Raw genomic sequence first — 22,380 nt, forward strand, 5'->3', positions numbered from 1 at the left:
AACAACAAATTGTGTATTGGAACCAAATCTGTAACTGTAAATAATAAAAATATAAGCACCTAAGAAATACTGATTTGACATATAATTTTTTTATTAATTATATTACGGTGTTCCACTGATCATCAATAAACCACTAAATTAAAAAATAATCAACAATAGATGGATGTTCGTATCCATTTGTCATAATAATAAGTTAATTATGACTAGATGAACAGCGCTGATTTCACCAGTAGTGGTAGTAAGGGGCTAGCATTGATATATAATCCCTACCAGAATGCATACGCCCCTAAGCACAATTAATGTAATGAAGAGCAGATCCCAATCATCCCAGGAGAAACAATATTAGTTCCAAATAAAAAGATAAGAAAAACACCAAAACACGCACATACCCTCAATGAAACTTAATATCTAGAAGGCATCCTGAGTAATACACTTAATTGAAATTTGAAACAATAATCTAGACAAGGTTATCTCCGCAGCCACAGCGGCTATATGAACTTATCGCAAGCTCGTAAACATGATGGGGATTTAAGCCTACACACTGGGTATACCAAACAGTCATTAGTCTCATGATCAAATAAGCATCGCTTGTTGGTAATCGTAAACTGAAATAATAACAGCTCAGACAAAAAATTGAACAAAGTTTAGAGGCTTATCTGTTTGGTATCACGGGAAAAATGTTCAGCCATTAGCCTTAGAGGCGTTAATGAGCCCGCCGCCACTTCACTCTATAGTGAAAAAAGAGGCAATTACGGGCACTCTCAGGCTAGTTCAGGCGAAAACATTGAAACCAGATAATTCAGCCAGCTAGAAAACAGTATGAAGCTAATGGACCAAATGCGTAGCCAAATGAATATGGCTAACACTAAGGAAGGCTAAAGGCTAAAGAATCAGATAAAGTCGAAATACTCCAGACGTAAGACAATCCATCAACTGCTGACTCTGTGAGCAAACCATTCAGACATGAGTGTATCTACTCTGCGAATGTCCTGTCCAGTTTATCAATAGGCTTGGTACCTCGAAGAAGCACAACCACCATCTTGGGAAGTGGGACATAAAAATTCCAGGAAACTAATGAGAAGTCTACGTATTTTAATATTTTCAATCTAAGTACATGTTAACAATTAATAATTTGAGGTACTAGAAAATCCAAAGAAATCTGTGATTTTATTGATAAACATGAGAAGATGAAATGCGATATTGAGAAAGAAATTTTCCTGTGATAGCGAAATGACCGTTTTATTTCTTATTTCAGTAAGAAAAACTGACCTATTGAAATATAAGTACAGATTGATAACTGTGATGGGGATTTTATCAGCACGCTAAATAGTGAAAAAATCTAATAGAAAAACTCGTGATGTGAATATATAATCGAGTTTAAAACCAGTTTGTTTTTGTCCTATTTTACTTTACAGTATTAAAGTAGTTTAATGATATATTCTTACTAATATCGTTTTCATATTCAAATTACCAAAAAAACAGAATCACTTAAAAAATGAAAGTTCGTGGATTTTTTTATTGGAAACGGTATTTAAATATTTTGAATATATATATCTTATCACAGTTTTTTCAGAGGCGGTAGCATTAGATGCTAGATCAGGATCACGAGTTAATTCACATCCAAGACCTACGAACAATTAGAAAATTTCAAAAATACTGTGGAAGTAGATATATCCAGATGAAAATGCACACTCACGAGCTCCACGTTTAATCTTAAACAAGTTCAACTATTTTTCATAAAAATTTTATTAGTTTGTAGGGTGATGAAAATAAGTTAATTGTCTGTATATTGAGCAAAAAAGTTTCAACACAAAAATACTGTAAGTTATAAATTCCCTGCACTTCAAATTGTATCAAAATGAAAATTAACTTCCATCAAATCATTCTTATCCAAATAAAGAATAAAAAGCAATATTCAAGTGATGTTGATAAAAATTATATACGCGAATTAGTGGTCACTGCTGAAAATATTACTGGTGTCAATCTTGTTGACCTCCTCAAAAAGTATAGGAATATTAGATCTCCTGCGGTAAAGCACGACAGATTTTTTGTGCCGTATTATAATGAAAAATTTGGCATAAATACGATTGGAGAATTACTAGCAAAGATTGCTGAGTAGCTGGGTCTACCTAATGTTGAAGGATATACAGGACATTATTTTAGATGCTCGTCAGCGTCTCTCCTGGTAGACTCAGAAGCGGACGTTCTGAAAATAAAGCAACACGGAAATCTATCAGTTTAGCCGAAGGCTATGCTGAAAGCTCATTAGAAAATAAAATAAAAATTTCAGAAAACATTCTGATCCAAGCACCAGACATACGAGTACATGTAGATTTCATAACTTCAAGTGAAATTAACGTTAGACAAGAAGTTAAAGAGAAATTGGACTTACTTTAAATAACAATGTCTTTAGTAATATTGTTTCCAAAGATTATAATTCTTCAAATACTATTGAATTAAACTAATGAGTCAATTGTCAATTTAAATAAGGAAATAATTGTCATTTTTTACACTAATTAATAAATTCTTCGGAACTTAAACAGTTAATTGAAGTTTTCACATAACTACTTGTCATAACTGATTTATGAAGATTATGAAGAATGTAACGTTTCCTAATGTTAAGGAGTGACGCAAAAAGTCACATAAAATAGCGGATTTAGATATACCATTTTACATGTTCATATTCTCAAACATCCTCTATTAGAAACAGCACTACATATTACTCTATTTTAGAAAATGCCCAAATACAAAAACATATAAAAAGCAAATCGATTATAGAGAATCATCAAATGATTCAAATGAATATCCCATAACAAATCTCGAGTGGAAAATATGACCATTGTTCGTGTCAATATCAACAAGATGGAAGTTTTTATAGGATATCTACAAGCTTGTTTGACGTCACAAAATTAGATTGTGTGGAGTTACTGCACATAGATTATCCTATTCCTTATGGAAGAATCCATACGTTTCACTTATCTATGACATTTCAGTATTATGTTGCGTGTTTTCATGTACCATTAATTGAATACGCAATTTCATATTTGTGTCCATGTATTTTCGTTACAACCAATTTTTTTAGCTTTATACACTTGTAATAAATGACCTTTTCATTTTCAGAATTGGTTACTTTTATGCACAACTAACGTTTTAAGCGTTGGTAAATAGAACCATTCATAATTTTTTCCATTTCATATTAATAAAAAATTGTTTTCTATCCTGATTAATAGGTCTTAATTGAGAAAAGGATCAGAAATTCAAGTGAAAATGTTGAAATTACGGTATAAAAGTTTTTTGTCAAAATAATTTGGAATACCAATCAGCATATACGAGGACTGCTAGTGAAGTTTTAAGATATGGCAACACTGATGTGAATATAATAAATCTGAGATATCCATTATAAAGTTTGACAATTTTAATGGTGAACGTATTTAGATATTCGAAACATTCATCTTGGTCTACAAATGGAATTAAATTGCGAGAATCTACTTGCGATGGTTTTCTATTACATTCGACGTGGATTAAACCAACAGCAGTGTGCCGATTAATTCTCTCCGACTTTTGGTGATAAAGCATTATCTCCATCTACCGTTTTTCGCTGGTTTTCCGAATTCAATTTTGGTCGCACTTCGTCGCTATTTGATGAATTTCATGAACATCCTCTTAAATTAGCTGTTGTGCCATAAATCATCGATGCTGTGCGTAAACTGATATTACAAGATCGTCATGTGAAATACCATGATATTGAGGCATACTTTAGCATTAGTTCCACATTAGTTCGCCATACATTCAATATTGTATGGAAATTAGGCTATCAAAGAAATTCGCGTTGGAGACTGCATAATTTGACAATCGCTCAAAAAAAACTTGTGCAAAGAAATATTGAAAAAATTCTATCGCGGTGCTTCAAAAGACGATTATGACAGGCGGCGAATCATGGATCTATGCATATGAACCCGAAACCTGTTTTTTCGGAATACCTGTCTTTTATTTGCCAGAAGTGTTCGAAAAAATCAGAGAAACCAATCGTAGAAGACGAATCATTTTCCACCACGACAATGCGAGCCACAAAAACATTTTTTAACAGTCAAAACATCGAATTAATATGTCATACGCCGTACAATCCTTGTTTAGCACCCAATTTTTTCTTCTTATTCCCGCAGATCAAAAATAAATTGCAATATCAACGTTTTCTACGTCTGAAAAAGTGGTTGATGCGTTCAAATCACATGTTTTGTAGGTACCTCAATCTGAATGGAAAAAATACTTCGACAATTGAATCAAACGTTTGCAAAAGTGTATTGATCTCAATGAAGAATAATTGAAAAAACAACAAAGCCATATCCAATTATAAATATTTGTTTTCATTTGTCTCAACGTACACACGACTATTAGAAATCTTGACTAATCATCGATTTTAAATGGGCTACCCATTTCTTATGTTTTAACAGCTTCTTGAAATCGACGTTCTCTTTGTTAGTGTTCAGAAAACATTTAAGATTTTGCAGCTGGTCAAAACATCGTCCATTTTGTCGTTTTATGTGAAATTTTTTGTGTCTTTGCATCTTTGCATTACTTTTCGGTACAATGTACATGATCTTAATATATCTTTGAACACAGAACTATCGTTGATTTCTTTGAATCTATGTAAAATGATTGTCGCGTCTTTGAATGATAAAGTACAGTACATATAAAGTAAACCTAAGTAGTAACTAACCCTCGTACGAGCGTTTCTTTTATAACTAATCGATCAGCGAAACACAGCGTTGCTCGAAGCAAAATACATCTCACACATAACGGTTATAAAATTAGTTTCTCTCTTTTATAGATGTACTTTAATTTTTACATAAAGCAAATAAGAAAGTAGTTTGTTAAAATATGAAAAATTTACAGTTTTATAAACGATTATTTGTTCAAAAAGTTTTTCGGCTAACAGGCTGCAATAAAAGAGACTAACTGGTTACTTTTTAAATTTCACCAATATCGATTTTGTAGTTATCTTTCAGCACTATGACATATCCCGTCATTATGTCAGCATTAAACTATACTTAACAACCGAAAAAAAAATCATTTTTTCTTTTTGCAGCACTAATTGAGCAATAAATTATTAGATCATGTGCCTTTCGCTGCAACTGTATCAAAGCGCGGTCACGAGACGGTGCTGGATTAAGAAGTAGTGGGACCTGAGGCTAAAATCAACCCGGGTCCACTCAAGGAAATCAAAATCAGCACGAACTCTTTTGAATGTAATATATTAGTTATACATCAATTATTAATTATAAGTAAAAATAAATTCAAATCTCATTTTATAAAATATATAAAATTTTTAATTATTAAACTTCTTTCTCGATTTTGTTGTTGAAAAAGTTCATCTCCCCATACATTCATATTCTGTAACAACTCATTTTCAATGCCTAGCCTTGTTAATGACGACCATCGCTCATCTAATGTACATTTTTCATTCTCTTTAAAACTGAGAACGACATTTCACTTCTCAATTTGCTATAGGTATTGTCACGAGCAATCGGTAGGCTATATAAATATTCAATTCAATCAAGAATTTTTTATGGTGTTTATAGATTATTTGTATTTTTAATCAATTAATAAGAGTAATGAATTCAATTTGTAGATAATTGAAATATATTTGTATTACATATTTTACCCGCACTCTAATTCATCATTCACATTTTAAATGCTTGGAATATCGAATTTATCATTATTTACATTATAAAATGATTATACAGGGTGTTTATATATTCGACCGACAACGCTCTACTACAGAGAGATCTCAATAAATGATTAATTTTGCATTTTGATATAGGAATACAAACATTTACGAGGCCTAGTTGCTGAGATATGGGGTGTTCAAAATTTTAAATCAAAATAAAAGTTCGCCATAAATCAAGAATGCCTTTAAATTTTTTTTTTCAAATTTGATGCCCAATATGCTCCTTATTAAAGTAATATTTTGACATAAACAAACTTTGGAAAAATTTAACCAGTTGGATGTTGGAAGGGTTAGTTGTCACTTTTACAAAAATTACATTACATTACAAAAATATCACAATAGTAACAAAATTGGTAAAGAAAATAAAAATAATAATAGCACAAATTAAATTGTTGGAGATTGTGCCGTTAAATATTAGACAACACATGTAATTTCAACACGATGGGTCATCTATTCATTTTGCTGCAGCGGCAAGAAATTACAGACATTTTAGAGAAAAGTGGATTGGTCGGGGTGGACCCAATTGTTGGCCTCCAAGATCTCTAATTTCAATAAATTTAATAACTTCGTACGAAAATTGCATTACCTTTCTCATTATTATCCCAAACTATGACTTGAGCTTTATTTCTAGCTAACCTTATAACCAATTCCCTTCCTACTCCTCCAGCTCCACCAGTGACCAGAATCACCTTTCCAGATATATCCTTCGATGATCGTAGAAACGACGGAGTAAATGTCAAGATAAAGCTTTCTGCGAAGTAATAAACTGCTAATAAGACGATTACAAGTATTTCCACTACCCTAGTTGTAACATTGAAGGTGATGTTTTTCAAACCGGACCACCAGTACTCAATAACACTGTAAACAAAATAAATTAGCTGTATATTGCCATCAAAAGTATTTCTGTGAATATTAATATGTGAATTTTCCAAAAAAAACCAGCAAATTGTAAGCAATGTCATGCTATTCTGAAAATATAGCTGATAACTGCGTAATAAAACAAAAATACGTTTTAAAAATATTTCTTCTCAATCAGATTTCTACAATACTTGTACGCGCGATATTCAATTTTACCAAATTATACAGGGTATTTGAAAAGATGTGACTATATATATTGAAATCGCTACCATGTATTCTTTTTGTAGTAAGATGGCGAATATTTTCTAGGTTCCTAACTAATCATAAACGAACATCCGTATACAAGATAAGCTAAAAAGTAACTTTAAGATATTCTAAATTCTTTGAAAGGTGCCGCTTAGATGGAATTGTCGCGCTGCGTTTTCAACATCTCCTTTCCTCATAGATCTAAATAAATAGTATAACATGCCATTCGGGTTGTTACGTTTTTCTTCAAATATTTTGAATATTTCTTTGTTCACTTATTCTAATATTCGAGTTTTCCAAAAAAATTAATTTGTTATCGATCTCCCACTCCATTCGAGAAATTCGATTCAATTTTTTATTCGTTCTGTTCCTCAATAAAATAGAAAATACGAATTTTCACGGAAACTAATATACAAAATTTTCTAGAAACAAAAGGTTAATTAAGACAACTGGAACTTTTTGTGAGCACTATAATAAAAAAACAAAGTTAAAAAGATAATAATTTCACCACAAATTCACTTTACACTTGTATGTAGATAGGTAGAGGACGATTTCGAATACATTTTAAAGTTTTTTTGAATTTCTCGAATAGAATGGTGCCAATGACATGTTAGTAATCTGGAGGTGCAAGGTCCGGAGTAAATGCTGGATGTGGTAAAAGCTCAATACCTCCAAGTTCTTCGATTTTATTTCGCGACTCATATGGAGATAATTATTTAATTTTGTTTTGTGCGAAGAAATTCATGAAAAGATACTATCAATATTTAATATCCTCAGTGATTTTTTTAAGGAAAATCTATTCCTTTCACAAACGTTATTTCTGTGGCAACAGATAAAGCTCCTTCCGTCGTCGGGCGATATCGTGGCTTCATAAACCATCTTAACAGAATTATACCAGAGGTAACTGAAATTTATTGTGTTATGCACCACCAACATTTAAAAATAATTTGAGTGATATATTGCACCAATCGCTTCAATTTGTGATTGATGTAGTCCACCAAATAAGAAGTAATACATACTGAAGTACGCTAGTCGTCAAATGGTGCATGTTTATGAAGATTTTATTTACTTTTTGACTCAGTTTCAATTTTTCTGGAAAGTGAAGATCTTGATTTAGGAAAACATCTGATCAAGTTTGAAGCAGACATCACGTATTTGACAGATGTGAGCAGCCTCAATTTAATAAAACAAATAGTGTAATTTAAGTTTTTCTTGTTAAATTGAAATTTATGGATAAAAATGTTGGTCGGCACAATTTTTCACCTTTTTGTTGCAGGAAGAATGCTTTGATGAAGATATTTAGACATACGCTGAACGTTTGATTTGATGATGATTTTAAAATCCCAATTCTGTCAATGGAAATACCACCATTATTTGATGAAACCGAAGTGGAAAATGTGATATTACAAGAGGAGCTACTCGAGCTTAGCACAAAAGGGGCAGATTGAATATCACAGAACGGGGAGATTTGCGGTTATTTCTTACAAAACTCAAGCCAAATATTGATAATACGCTGTCAGTCCATCAATTACATCGAATGCATCCCTGTCATTATATATATTTAGTTTCTAAACAGGTGTTTTATTAGTAATTGCAGCATTGTAAATCAAAAAAATTGATATTTTATATATAGACTCGTTAGAAGTAATACAAACTGGAACTGATAAATTAGGTGCACTAATGAGTTGTTTTCTTTCTAATGGAATGATATTGTCATCCTTCTCATTTTCTCTAACATGTGTATTGATTCATTTATAAACTTTGTAAATTCATTAGTAAGCCTTTTAATTGATTTTTTTTTCTCGTCCTTGATAGCTTCTTTCCAGTTTTTTAATTTTAGATTGCTTGTTCTATATGTAATATTTCATTTATTGTAGTTTCTAGGGAAACTTCTTGCATGTATTTTTCTCCTCACCTGTTTTTGCAAACCGTAATGTTATGTTCCATTAAAACAATAATACTCTCCACATTTTTTTCCATAATAAGCTATAGATCAGGTGATTGCGTTGGCCATTTCATCGATTCGGCGACTCAATGCACTTGTTTGAAAATACGAGGGATGTCTGAAAAGTTTCCGGCCTGGCATATTCTTTTTTGTTTTTCAGCAAAGTCTCTTTCACTTAGTACAACCTTTCCAAATTTCGGATTTTGGTGGATTTCTGAGCACACTTAACCTTCATAATTCCACCAGACTCACAACAACACGTTCTTAGTGGCGATTTTCCATGTTCGAGTTATTTGGATGAACCAATTTTTCATTGCAAGTAAAAATGGGTCTAATACAACGATTATCTTTCTTTAGAGCAAGGAACTATCTACACACCTCCACTCGATATTTCGCTTGAATCTCGGTAAATTCGTGTGGCTATTTTATTATTTTAGATAGAGATATATGGTAATTTTAGAAGGTCAAATCTTCACTAATAAAACTATTAAACCAACACTATGCGGTTTTCTCAATAGCTGTGTCTTCCCCTTTAATAGGGAATATACATGTGTTATCAATTATTTTTTCTGAGAAATATTATAGTTCCAATATTATCATAACATCATTATTTCACCATATTTATCTTTAATTGTATAAAAAGATCATTAAAAAGTGCAAAATAAGTGAGTGAAATTAAAATTTGATAAATGCATTATCTTTGGTCGTGACTTCAAATGCCAAGTCCTGTATTTATCGTTTTCAAAACAGAGTCTTGGTTGTCTATGGAAGATACGAGTATATTCTGTTTATCTGATTATTATTGTGACATTCATAATTTTACGAAGATGACTGAAAGTGGTTTTGTGAAAGCACAATCATACAATCTACCGAAAATAGATACTTTCTGCATATTTTGCATCTAATCAATATTTTACTTTGGCTTCGGTCAAAGGAGTGAAAGCAAGGTAATTATTATTATGCATTATATATTATATTTCATAGTTTTCTTATGTATTGTCAGATTTAGTTACTAAAGCATAACCTATAAATAATTTTAAATTGGCTGTTGTATTATCATCTATATTATAATGTCTTTTAAATAATAAAAGACTATATATATTTAACGTGGCGTTCAAGCAAGCCAGATTTAATCGAGACTTTGATTATTTTAAAATTATTCGGTCTTTTTGGACAGAAAATATATTTTTTATCGAGTTGTAACTATACACCCCACAAAAATTATCACATTATTTTTTAAATATTTTAAATGTGTTGCCTGTTTTTCGAATTTTATTATTATTACGAATTAAAACCCCGATAGATACGCCTTCGGCAACATTTATTTTATATCAGTTTAATCTAGGGAGGACAAAAAGTTTCATTTACCAAAACACAGAAAATATCAAAAAAAATTGTACAAAACATATATACAAAAAAATTAACGGCGCTTAAACTAAAACCAGCCAATGAATTTCTAATAGCGTGTGTTGCCGCCCATCGCTCTAATTACAGCTTCCATTCGTCTTGGAAGGCTTTTAAACAGGTTCTGGACGTATCCTTGCAGCATGTTTTCCAAAAGTTAAGAATAACATTTTGAAGATCATCTACTGTTCTTATTGGTACCGGATGTTGCAGAACTTGCCATCCTAGATGGTCCCACATATGCTCTATTGGGTTAAGGTTCGAGCTACGTGCAGGCCAATTCCGGGTGGGTATCTCAACCTCTTCTTAGTACTGCCGAACTACTCTAGCAGCGTGTGGACGAGTGAAATTATAGTGCATTAGCACAGAGGCACCGATATGAGGCATATAGGGCACTACATGGGGTTCTAGGATATTGGTTATGTACCTGTCAGCATTTAGTCTTCCATCATTTACGGTACTAACTCCGTGCGACCATCGAAAGAAATGCCTCCTCAACCCATGATAGAGCCACCACCAAAGCTTTCAGTTTGAAAAAAATTAACCTGATCGTGCCGTTTACCACGTCGCCTATATACTGATATACGCCTATCTGATGAATAAAGACAAAATTCTGATTCATCCGTGAATAAAATATTGGTACAATCTTGAATATTCCAATTCGCGTGTTCTCGAGCAAATTCCAATCTTACTACTCGATGTTCTCTGGTAAGACGTGGACCTCTAGCTGGCACTCTTGCTCGTATACCTGCTTCTCTTAGCGTATTTCGAATTGTTTTTAGGCTTATTTGGACATTACGAGCAGCCAACAGATCTGTTTGCAGCCTTCGAGCGGTGGTATGCCTAATTCATAACGCCGTTAACCTCAAATAACGATCATCTACTACCGAAGTGACCCTTCCACGGCCTTGTCCGGGTCTTCCGGTTAGCTGCCCTGTTTCTGAGTAGCGAATAGCAACTCTGGATATGGTGCTTTGTTGAACTCCAATTACCCCGGCGACGTATCTTTGACTGCGGCCATCTTGTATGAGCGCGATGATTCTAGCGGCTTCTCCATTCGTCACATGTCTTGTTAAACTTTGAAGCACATCCATTATTGACAAAATAAATTTAAATTTTCAATATACAATAATATAATTTGCTTAAAAAGTTCTCGATCTCATTGCAATCCCAAGACAAAAATGATTTCTGCTTTCAAAAAAATTTGGTATTAAAAATGTCCTAAAGTACCAGTGATAATTTTTGTGCGTGGTTTATATAACAAGTGAATTAAAAATATAAAATAATATATGCATAATGATGTATTATTAGCAATACACGAAATTCATTATTATCTTACTTTAAACTATTTATTATAAAAAACGTATTTCGTCGTCAATTAACAAATTATATTCTTCATAGAATAGGGTACTTGCATGGCTTGAGAAAAAAATAGTTTTGGAGAGTTTGTATACAACTTTTATGACATTTCTTTTTAATCCTTCAATCAATATTTATAAAGAAAAAATATTTAAATTTCAAAAATTTTGTAGGTAGTTTAAACATTTCGGTATACAGTTATTTTCTCAATTATTCTGAAATAAGCGTTATTATTAAACTTTGATTGATCTGAAAAATGGTATATGAATCGTTTTTTGTGCCAGAATGTAGACCTAATAATTTTTTCATGATACCGATGAAGAAATTCGAACATACAATAAAATTGGTTTAAAATATTAGTCGTTTCCACTATCTGGAGAGATATAAGTATTTTTGTTGCTAGGATCATTTTAATGTAAGATTCAAATTTAACTTTTGATATTTCAAAGAAATGAAGTTTATTATGCTTTTAATTTCTAACGTGTTATGTAAAAATGTAAGAAATTAACATATAAAAGGTTTATTCATACGTAACTAATAAATATTATAACAGCACACGCTACGTTGCCGGCAACGATAACCTCGTGATCATCAAGCAGACAACTGCTCAATGTTTTTATTAAACCTATTATTTTTTCACTTTTAATTAAATATTTTACTTTCTGACATTATTTCATATCAAGAACTTATGAAATGAACAAAAAATAAATACTTGAGAACAATTCAAGTACTCTATTAGAAACTAGTTTTATCAAATTATGGCATAGAAATTTTTACATATGAAAACCGACATTACTTATAGGACATCCTATTTATCAATTCATGTACCTTGTTAGTTCCAAAAGTGTAGAATATGATTAATTAAAATACATGTTTAATATAAAAAAGCAGTTACCAATTGCACTGCAAGTATTAGAAGATTAATTATAAATTTTCTATGTTTTATAATTGAGACGATTATAGCCTCACGCTCTGAAAAACAAAGTTCTGTGTTGAATTTCACTTTTAAGAGCTAATACGTCAACTATTCCGTAATTATGTCTACACAGTGACACATGCAAATCTGCAACATAATCAAAATATGCTTATTATAACCGTATTATAAAATTCTCTATTGTTTTAATTCATTATTTTGCTTCACTTCAACCGTTGTAGTTTTACTTCATAAATATAATCGAATTGTTTATAAAAATGTTCTTTCTAATAAGAAATATGAAAGTGTCCAGTCAGTAGGGTCCGCGCGAATAGTATTTTACTGTTTAAGCGGCTTAAGTGCGGATTCGAACATGTTTTCCGATTAGAAGAGTAGACAGCAACAGCATCCGTTCTTTGGGGTACCAGCGTAAGAATCAAGTAATGAAACTATGTGAATTCTTTCATAGAAATTCAGAAAAGGCATTACACAGTAGACATCATTACGACCTTAACCAGCCGCATGGTGACAAAGAAGCTTCAAACAGAGGTAATCTCTTTCCAGAGACCGAAGGCTTCATGATGGCTATCTAGGATCAAGTTATTAACACAAATAACTACAAGAAAAATATTATTAAGGATCCGAACACTCAATCTGACAAATGCAGAAAGTGCCAACAAACATCAGATACCATTCAACATATAACATCTGCTTGTAGTGTGTTAGCTAAAACCGACTATCTACACCGGCATAACAAAGTGTGCAACATCATCCACCAGAAACTGGCGAACAAGTTCGGTGTTCTCAATACGTATACACCGTATTACAACTACCAGCCGCAGAAGGTGCTCGAAAATGACAATTTTAGACTCTACTACGATAGGTCCATTATCACCTATAGACAGGTGACGAATAACAGACCTAGTATCGTGGTGGTTGATAGAAGAGTCAATTCAGTCCTTTTTGTTGATGTAGCTATACCGAACACTAATAACATTCTCAACAAACACCAGGAGAAATACCAGCCAAATACGCAGATCTCACAATTGAGATTAAACAGATGTGGCACAGCGAAAATGTGAAAATAGTCCCAGTTATTATGTCAGCAATCGGCGTCGTGGCTAATATCCTGCACGATAGCATCGCCATACTGGGATTACCAAAAAACAACTTCGCCGACGAAATTTGAAACTTACAAATTCGGGACCTTGGAGTTTCTACACCTTAAGTGCATATTACGAACTTATAAACTTTCGAAGTTGTGGCAAAAGGGAATCAAGAAAAAGGACCGGGAAAGCAGAGCGCTTGAATCGACAAACAATCTGTAAGTGCCTTTTCCTTTTTACCTTTCCAAACCCCTCTGTATAAGGATTTTGGTAAAGATAGTTAAATTTTGTTCATTGCGAATAAATTGCTTATTATGAACATTAATTTTAAATTATTTTCATGAGCGATATTGATGAAATAATTAACGGAATTTCAAATATAGGATACAAATCAAAAAAAAATATCGATATATCACAATTAATTAGAACAAACCATATGAACGCGGAAGAAAAAACTGAAATCTTAAAGCTTATTCGAAAATTTTCAGACATCTTCTTCAAACCAGGTAATAAATTATCTTTCACGACAAGAACAAAACACGAAATTAGAACGACCGACGAAATTCCTATACATTGTAAATCGTACAGATATCCCTATATTCATAAACAGGAAATAAATAACCAGATAGATGAAATGCTGGATAAAGGCATAATACGGCCCTCAACTTCACCATGGTCATCCCCTATTTGGATAGTCAATAAAAAAGAAACAAAAGGGAAACAAAAATATCGTCTAATCATCGATTATCAAAAACTCAATAAAAAAACGATCCCAGATCGATATCCGATAACAAATATTAATTCGATTCTCGATAAGCTGGGAAGATCAAACTATTTTTCAACTATTGACCTTTGGGCTGGTTTTCATCAAATCCAAATGGACCAAAATTCCATACTTGGAATTTCTACTGTCGATAACGGCCATTATGAGTTTCTTAGAATGCGGTTTGGGTTAGGAAACTCGCCATCCACATTTCAACGTGTTATGGACAAAATTTTAAAAGATCTCCAAAATAAAGTGTGTATGGTCTATAAGGACGACATAATAATATTCAATACCGGACTTCAAGAACATCTTCAAAATTTAAAACTTGTTTTTTCTACACTACGTGAAGCGAAACTTAAAATTCAATTAGACAAATCTGAATTCTTACGAAAAGAGGTAGAATTTCTAGGTCATATAGTTACAACAGACGGGATAAAACCCAACCCAAAAAAAATCTCAGCTATTAAGAACTTTCCATTACCAAAAACACAAAAAGAAATAAGATCTTTTCTAGGATTATTAGGCTACTACCGTAAATTAATAAAAATTTTGCTAAAATCACAAAGCCTATGACTAAATGACTAAACAAAAACGAAAAAGTAATACACACAAAAGAATTTATAGATTGTATTGAAACATGTAAAAATATTTTAACGTCTGAACCAGTTTTAATTTATCCGGATTTCGAGAAAGAATTTGAAGTAACAACAGATAGTTCCAACTACGCAATAGGCGCAGTTCTTTCACAAAATAACCACCCTATATGCTATGCATCAAGGACTCTCAATCTAGCCGAAACAAACTATTCAACGATTCAGAAAGAACTCCTAGCAATAGTATGGAGCTGCAAATACTTTCGCCCATACCTTTTCGGTCGGAAATTCACAATATATTCAGACAACAAGCCACTGCAATGGCTCTTTTCTATGAAAAAACTAAATTTTATGCTAGTTAGATGGAGATTGAAATGGGAAGAGTACGATTACGTCATCAAATATAAAAAAGGATCGTCGAACTCGCAGATGCCTTAAATAGAAATCCATGCATAGAATTGAATGTTATGTATAATGAATCAATAATAAATAACGTAGAAGATGCGGGTGAAATAATAGAAAACTTCTTACAAAATCCTGATGAAATTCCTCCACTCTCTAGTCCTGACCTCGAGGAAATACTGAATAATATAGGATCCACTAACACCGTAAATCAAGAAACAAATGAAGTTCGAGACATACAAAAAGAATCAGACAGACCTCAAGATTCAAACTCGGAATCTGACATTGAAACTCAACATACGTCAACAGAGAATCCTATTTTTTCTATTCCAATTACTGAAAGAGTATTAAACTCATATAAGAACCAAATATTCATAACAACTGGAGAAATAGAATCGATCAAATGTAAAACTGCCAAAATTTTCGGCAATACTAGATTATATGTTACAATACCTTCAAACATTTCTTCCATCCAAATAATAAATTTTGTAAAAGAACACACCGCCCCAAACAAAAGATACGCTATTTATTTCAAACACCGCGATTTACCTAGAATCTTCACGACTACGATGCAATCGTACTTCAAAAATTCTGCTTTCAAAATTATACAAAGTAACACCGTTTTAGAAGATTTACAAACTAAAGAAGCACAAGTAGAGAAATTCAAATTTTATCATGAAACGAAAACTTACCACCGCGGTATAAACGAAATGAAAATAGCACTTGGTAAACGATTTTATTGGCCAAAAATGTCAGATGACATTGTAGAATACGTGAATAATTGCGAAATTTGTCAAAAAAAAACAAATACGATCGAAACCCACCAGTAGTAAAATTCAACCTAACATCAACTACTTCACGTCCTTTTCAACATATTCATATTGATTGTTTTCAAATTTCAGGAAACACTTACTTAACCGTAATAGATACATTTTCTCGATACGGCCAAGCCTACCCTCTATCAGTCGTAAACGGAATATCTATAGTAGAATGCTTATTTAATTTTATAACACACCATGGATTGCCATAAAAATAACAGCAGATTTGGGTACGGAATTTAAAAATAAAGATCTTGAAAACTTTTGCGAACTTTACAAAATTAAACTTCACTTCACAATTGCTTGAAACAGCAATTCAAATAGCCCCGTGGAGAGGTTTCATTCCACACTTATTGAACATGTACGATGTTTAAGCGAACAAAATCGAAGTCTCACATCAGATCAATTGATAAAACGGGCCACACTTGGGTATAACAAATCAATTCATATAGTGTCACCAATTATATACCATTCGAGGTAGTAAAAGGGCACTTGAATGATATAAATAATTTTGAACTTAGCGATCACATTTCAGACTATGTACAAGCTCACAAACAAGAAACCACAAGACTACGAAAATATAACAGAGACTAATAAAACCATAAAAGAAAAGATTATTAATGTTAGAAACGAAAAGCGCACCGAAGACCCTGACTATAAAAACGAAAAAGTAGCCTATATTCGTACAAAAACAAGAAAAAAAAACAAAAGTCGGAAAATTGAAAATATTAGCTCAGACAAAAAATTACCTTTATTATCGATACAATTAGGAGACGCACGTCTCATATATAGTAAACATACCTTTATGCATTATTTAAATTTAGAACCTATTATTAAGCAATTGTTTAACATTGGAAAACATTTTTTCATTATAAAAAATAATTTAGAAGTGAGAAATGCAACTAATGAAATCTCATATCTTGCCTTATCTCAATACATGTTGTTGAGAACAGAATTTCTCGTCAAAATTACACGTACGAAACTTGATAATTTACAACCTCATATACGTAATAAAACAACAATTCGCATCTTATCAAAAAATCAAGAAAAATTTGCAAATTCTCTCGAAAAATTTCGAATCAGCGTGCAAAAATCAATCACCGAATCACACGAGTATTTAAGCTGAAGTCCTTAAATTATATCACCTCTTTCCCATAATTCAAAACAAGCAAATATTCTCCCTAAAATATTCCTATCTGGCACGAAACAACTTGAATCACCAATTTATAGAAGAAATCTGTCCACTACTAGGAAATGTATATTTCTGCATTGAAGACCACTCTCCTGGCGACCATTGCACCCTGTAGCTCCCCGAAAACCAATCGACTAAAAATAAATTCAAAATTAGAAGAATCACTTACTGAACAAATCGCACAAGACGAGATAATTATTATCCCAGTGAAAACGGAAAAAGTTTTTTCCAAATGCGTCACAGACAAATACCTAGAAGTAAAAAAACCTACACCAATACCAAAGTCATGTCAAATAGAAATCAACCCAAAAAAATTCTTCAACGATGTCAAAATACAAAGAGGAAAACCACTACTTCTTCCCAAACCTTTTACGGAAAAATACGATATGATTGCAAAATACGAAACACCCAAAATGGAAAAAATCAATTTAGAAAATATACACGAAATAAGCAGAATGACGAATCAACTTATGCCACTAAAAATTCCAATATCCAACCTCTCTCCCAAAATTTCTGGTAGCTTATCTTTAGTAGCCCTAATTTTATTAATATTGGGATGGATTTTTAAGAAGAAAATCAAGAAAACTCTGCAAAAATACTGCAAAAATCAAAAAAAGAATGAAAATTCAATAGAAGAATACCCAGAGGAGTCCAAAATCGAACACCACTCCGTTATGTTCTCATCTTAGAGGGGAGGAGAAGATAATAAAAACTGTATTTCTTTTAATAATTCATTCTTTGTTCTAACGTTGCTTAATAAACATATATTGTAATTGTAATTTTTGTTTTTAAAAATCCAAATTCGAAGTTTAATATATAATTTACGAGAGTTGTATAAGCAAATAAATTATTAGAGAATATTCAAAATAAATGTGTTTATTCAATCGTAGTCATCTAAATGTTCAAATTAATTGTAACTTTGGTGGGGATTCTGTAAATGTAGCCGAAATTATAATTAAGGTATAGAAAATTTTACATGAAAAAAATCAGTATTTTTTGAGGAATTCTAAAAACACAAAATATATAGGGTGATCTATTTGAAATGACAAAGTTCATTATTTTTCCGGAAAAACGAAAGATGTGACAACAATGTAGATAATGTAGCCGTTTCCGAGATAATTTATGCGTTCCATACATCAAACTCACTTTGTATATTAACCTATTATTGATTGATACACACAAGAACGATGATAATCATTGTAGAAAAGAAGAATAAGAATACCCTTTTCTTGAAACGCTGACAAAATCCGATGTCTCAAGACAACTGCACCATACAGTTTCTCAAAGGACAAGATCCTACACATAGAAGTCAATGTACAAGAATTAATTACTGTAAAGTTATGAAAAAGGAAATAACAAATATTTTCAAAATGTCGAAGCAAGCAATATATTTCAGTCACATCTCCAATTTTAATCAAAATTCTTGATTCCTGCGAAATATGAACCTATGGAAAAAAATACGTAAACAAAGTTCCACAATCATCCGCGGAAAATCGTTTATATTACCTAAAATTCGAACAATCTCGACAACCCCTTCTAGAAATCACCAAACACCAGATATTCCGAGAATTGACCAAATTTCGAACCAACTATTGAAATTCAGGGCAACTCGAATAACAAAAGTATCCTTGGAACAATCATAGCAAAATTTCCAACTGTATTCTTATTTTCTGCCTAGTAAAATACAGAATACAGTTACTGAAAAAACTCAAGAGAAAACAGAAGAAATATGAAGAAAGTCAATGGAAGAAAAGAAAATTTCGAAAAACCACAGCGTGTTTCTCGAAGCTTAAAGGCTTATGTCTACACCGTTATCAAGAGACACCTGCAAAACTGCAATATAACCGCTTATGCTTTCTGTATTGTGAAATTAAATTGTTGTATTATTTAATATGCTCAATTATAATTATGATAGAATATATCTAATTCACCACCATCAGCTTCTAACAATAAAAAAATTTATTCACCTATAATCTAGCTGACTAATTCCATTTTTCATTTCTTACACTGTAGATATTTAAATCATTCTTATTATTATTACGTTCAATTGAAACATTCTTGGACAGTTAACCCCTAGCTGCATCGTGCCATCAATCTTTGACAAAAGCTTTCTTAGATACTTCTTTTACAGAGGTTAAGATTTCAGCAAATTGAAAGTCTTTGGATCAAAATTCTCGACACTTTATTTCCCTAAGAAGCAAGTACTGAAATTATGCGAAAATTTTTCTGATAGATGAAGAAATAACAATAATTACGGATACGATTTAAAATCATTTAAGCCTTACAAAATGTATAAAATGTTATAAGAGTGTTGCTACTTAAGTTGTGAGATACGGAAACTCTGATGTGAATATATCAGATCTGACATATAGTTTAACATTTTTAATGGTAAACGTACTCAGAACGTGTTGTCATACGAGTTCTTTTTGAGTTGTCTACAGATACTTGAAACATTCATCTTGGTCAAATAATTTTGCATATGGTCACCTGACTTTTCGGAATAACTGGACATATCTCCACCTATTCTTCATACCAACGTAGAAAGATCAATTCTTTTGGCACACCAGTATTTATGTGCCAGAAGTGTTCAAAAAGTAAGGGAAACTAATTGAGAGAAATGCTTTATTGTCAAAAAATTGTTACAATTTGGAGTCAAAAGATTGTGAAAATTAAGAAACAAACATAAAAATATACAAATAAAATATTTCAATATTCAAGAAAACCACAATAAGTAACGAAATTATAGGTAATATAAAAGTCCATAGCAAAATTAAACCAATATGCAGCATGTCCGGACTTAAATATTATTATTAGTCGTTTACAAAGTAGAAGGCACTTTCCAGTAAATATGCCATCAAATTATTGCATAATACGGGAAAAGATGATATCGATTTGATTTCAATTGGCAAGTAATTCTGCATTTTTTTGCATTGTAAAATATTGAGCCCTCAAAAAGTCTGAACATGAATTAGTTAGGTAAAGGTCGTGCTCCGCGTTCCTAAGTGGATAGCCGTTCAACGATCTTTCTGAAATTGGAGAAGCATGCTTACGAATTAGGCAAACGGATTCGAAAATGAATAAGTAAGGAAGAATTTTTAATCATTTAAAGAAGTCCGGGCAGTGAGCCCTGCTCTTTAGTCCTGGTAATTATCGAACAGCTCTCTTTTGTACTTTGAATAGCTCGAATTGAGTGGGTCCACACGTACGCGTACCTCAGAAGGGAAGGTTATATCGGAGATGCGACTCAATAAGAGCATAATAAACTATTAAGGAGGTGAATAAATTCAGCTCTTTGGATTCTGATCTCAGTGCAAAACAGGAGGAACTTAAATTTTTAAACAAGGCGGTAATATGTAACTCCCATTTCAAGGGAGAAGAAAAATCATTTGCCACCACGACAATGCGAGCTCTCGCACATCATATCAAATAAAAAAGTTTTTGAATTGTCAAAATGTCAAATTTCGGTTAATGCGTTTTAATCACATATTTTGAAGGTACCTAAATCGGAATGGAATTCGACACATGCAAAAGTAGATTGATCTTAATAAAGAATATTTTGAAAAATAATAGCTGTATCCTATTATAAATATTTGTTTTTGTTTGTCTATCTCAAAACTTAAGTGAAACTCTCCAATACTTATCAATTGTACTATATTTTGAACTACATTTTTGAAATATATATGTAACATGAATTGATTGTTCTGAGATATTCAAATACCACTAACTGTCCATGTATGTGCATTTCAAACATTCCTAATCGCTTGGTTATTATAAAAACACTCAAATATTTTTTCGCTTACTCAAATTAACATATTAACAATCTTATCATCAATTTTGGTAGAAAAATAATTTCCTGTAATTTTATGTTATTTAAAATATAGTATTCTTCAAAAAAACTTTCAAAAATCTTCAAAATGTAAACAAGATATATAAAATCGGATATTGCTATTTCATTTCTATTTACTCCACTTACCTTAATATAATTTGTAAATAAGTCATATTAATTAATGACTTTATATACACTTCCCTACGCACTGCACTATGCTTGAAGTATTCCGACCTAGAAATTTTTTTAAATGTATGGGTATCTTACGGTGCGAGAACACTGCCGGCCAATCTTCTGTTAGTTTATTTAAAATAATGCAAGCAATAAGCGATGTTGTCAGACGTTTAAGAAATGCACCAATATTTCTACAAATAAAATAAGGAGCGTAATATAGGGATTATCAGTGTAAACAGAAAACAGGAATCATAACGAATTGGTTAGTGAAGAAATAAAAAAGATAATTTAGATAAAGGAGATCTTAAGACACTTTTTATAGGAGATCTTAAGACACTTTTTATTCTCAAAAATGTTCAGATCCTTGCTAGAACCAAACACTTTTTCTTTTTTTTTTTCGTTATTCCCTCAATGTGAATATGAGCTGTGTAGAAGTAAATACCTACTATACTATTTTTCATAACCTACAAGGGCTGAGACAGTCAAAGACTCTTCTGGGAAACTATAACCCGAATAGATCTACTGAATGTATCAACCTAAGTAAAAACAATCTACAAATACTAACACAGGTTATATCCTGGCGCTGTCGCCAACAAACACCTGAATACGCTAGTTCTAGCAGATAATTCGGCGTGCAAATTTTTTTGCACAGAAGACGAAACCTCTATCCACATTATCTCAAAGTGTGAAACACCAAGGAACTCCAGAGCACTACAAATGGAAGCGTATGAAATAGAAGTCGAAAATCTCTCGCAACTAAAGCAATTCCAAACTTTTTAATAGAAATGGGATTGATGGATCAGTTGTAAACACTGTGTTCTCCAGTATCGCAGCAAGAAAGGGGGACACAATAAATCCATACATACGTACATACCATTTTTCAAATATATGCGAGAAACTGAACACACTATTTTACGTTTATTCATTAACTTTTAAACTATAGAGTGAATTATAAGGATTAGTCCCTATTTAAATAATTCTTATATTTAACAACTTCAAGGCTTTCAAATGCATCCAACATAATATGCATACATGTTTTAACAATTTTAC

The 22,380-nt window shown here is 32.0% G+C and overlaps 1 protein-coding gene across 1 annotated transcript in view; it reads right to left on the reverse strand.

The window, feature by feature from the left end:
- LOC130893816 (short-chain dehydrogenase/reductase family 16C member 6) overlaps nt 1–21,457 on the reverse strand; it is a 32,231-nt gene extending 10,774 nt beyond the window's left edge. The window contains exons 1-2 of the mRNA XM_057800212.1: nt 21,304–21,457; nt 6,315–6,586 (exon numbers count right to left, since the gene is read on the reverse strand). Of these exons, the coding sequence (XP_057656195.1) occupies nt 6,315–6,586; nt 21,304–21,329 (298 nt within the window). The 5' untranslated portion in view covers nt 21,330–21,457. The remainder of the gene's footprint in view (nt 1–6,314; nt 6,587–21,303) is intronic.
- Nucleotides 21,458–22,380: the final 923 nt, after the last annotated feature.

Source organism: Diorhabda carinulata, chromosome 5 (genome assembly GCF_026250575.1).
Source record: "Diorhabda carinulata isolate Delta chromosome 5, icDioCari1.1, whole genome shotgun sequence".
NCBI classification, from domain to species: domain Eukaryota; kingdom Metazoa; phylum Arthropoda; class Insecta; order Coleoptera; family Chrysomelidae; genus Diorhabda; species Diorhabda carinulata.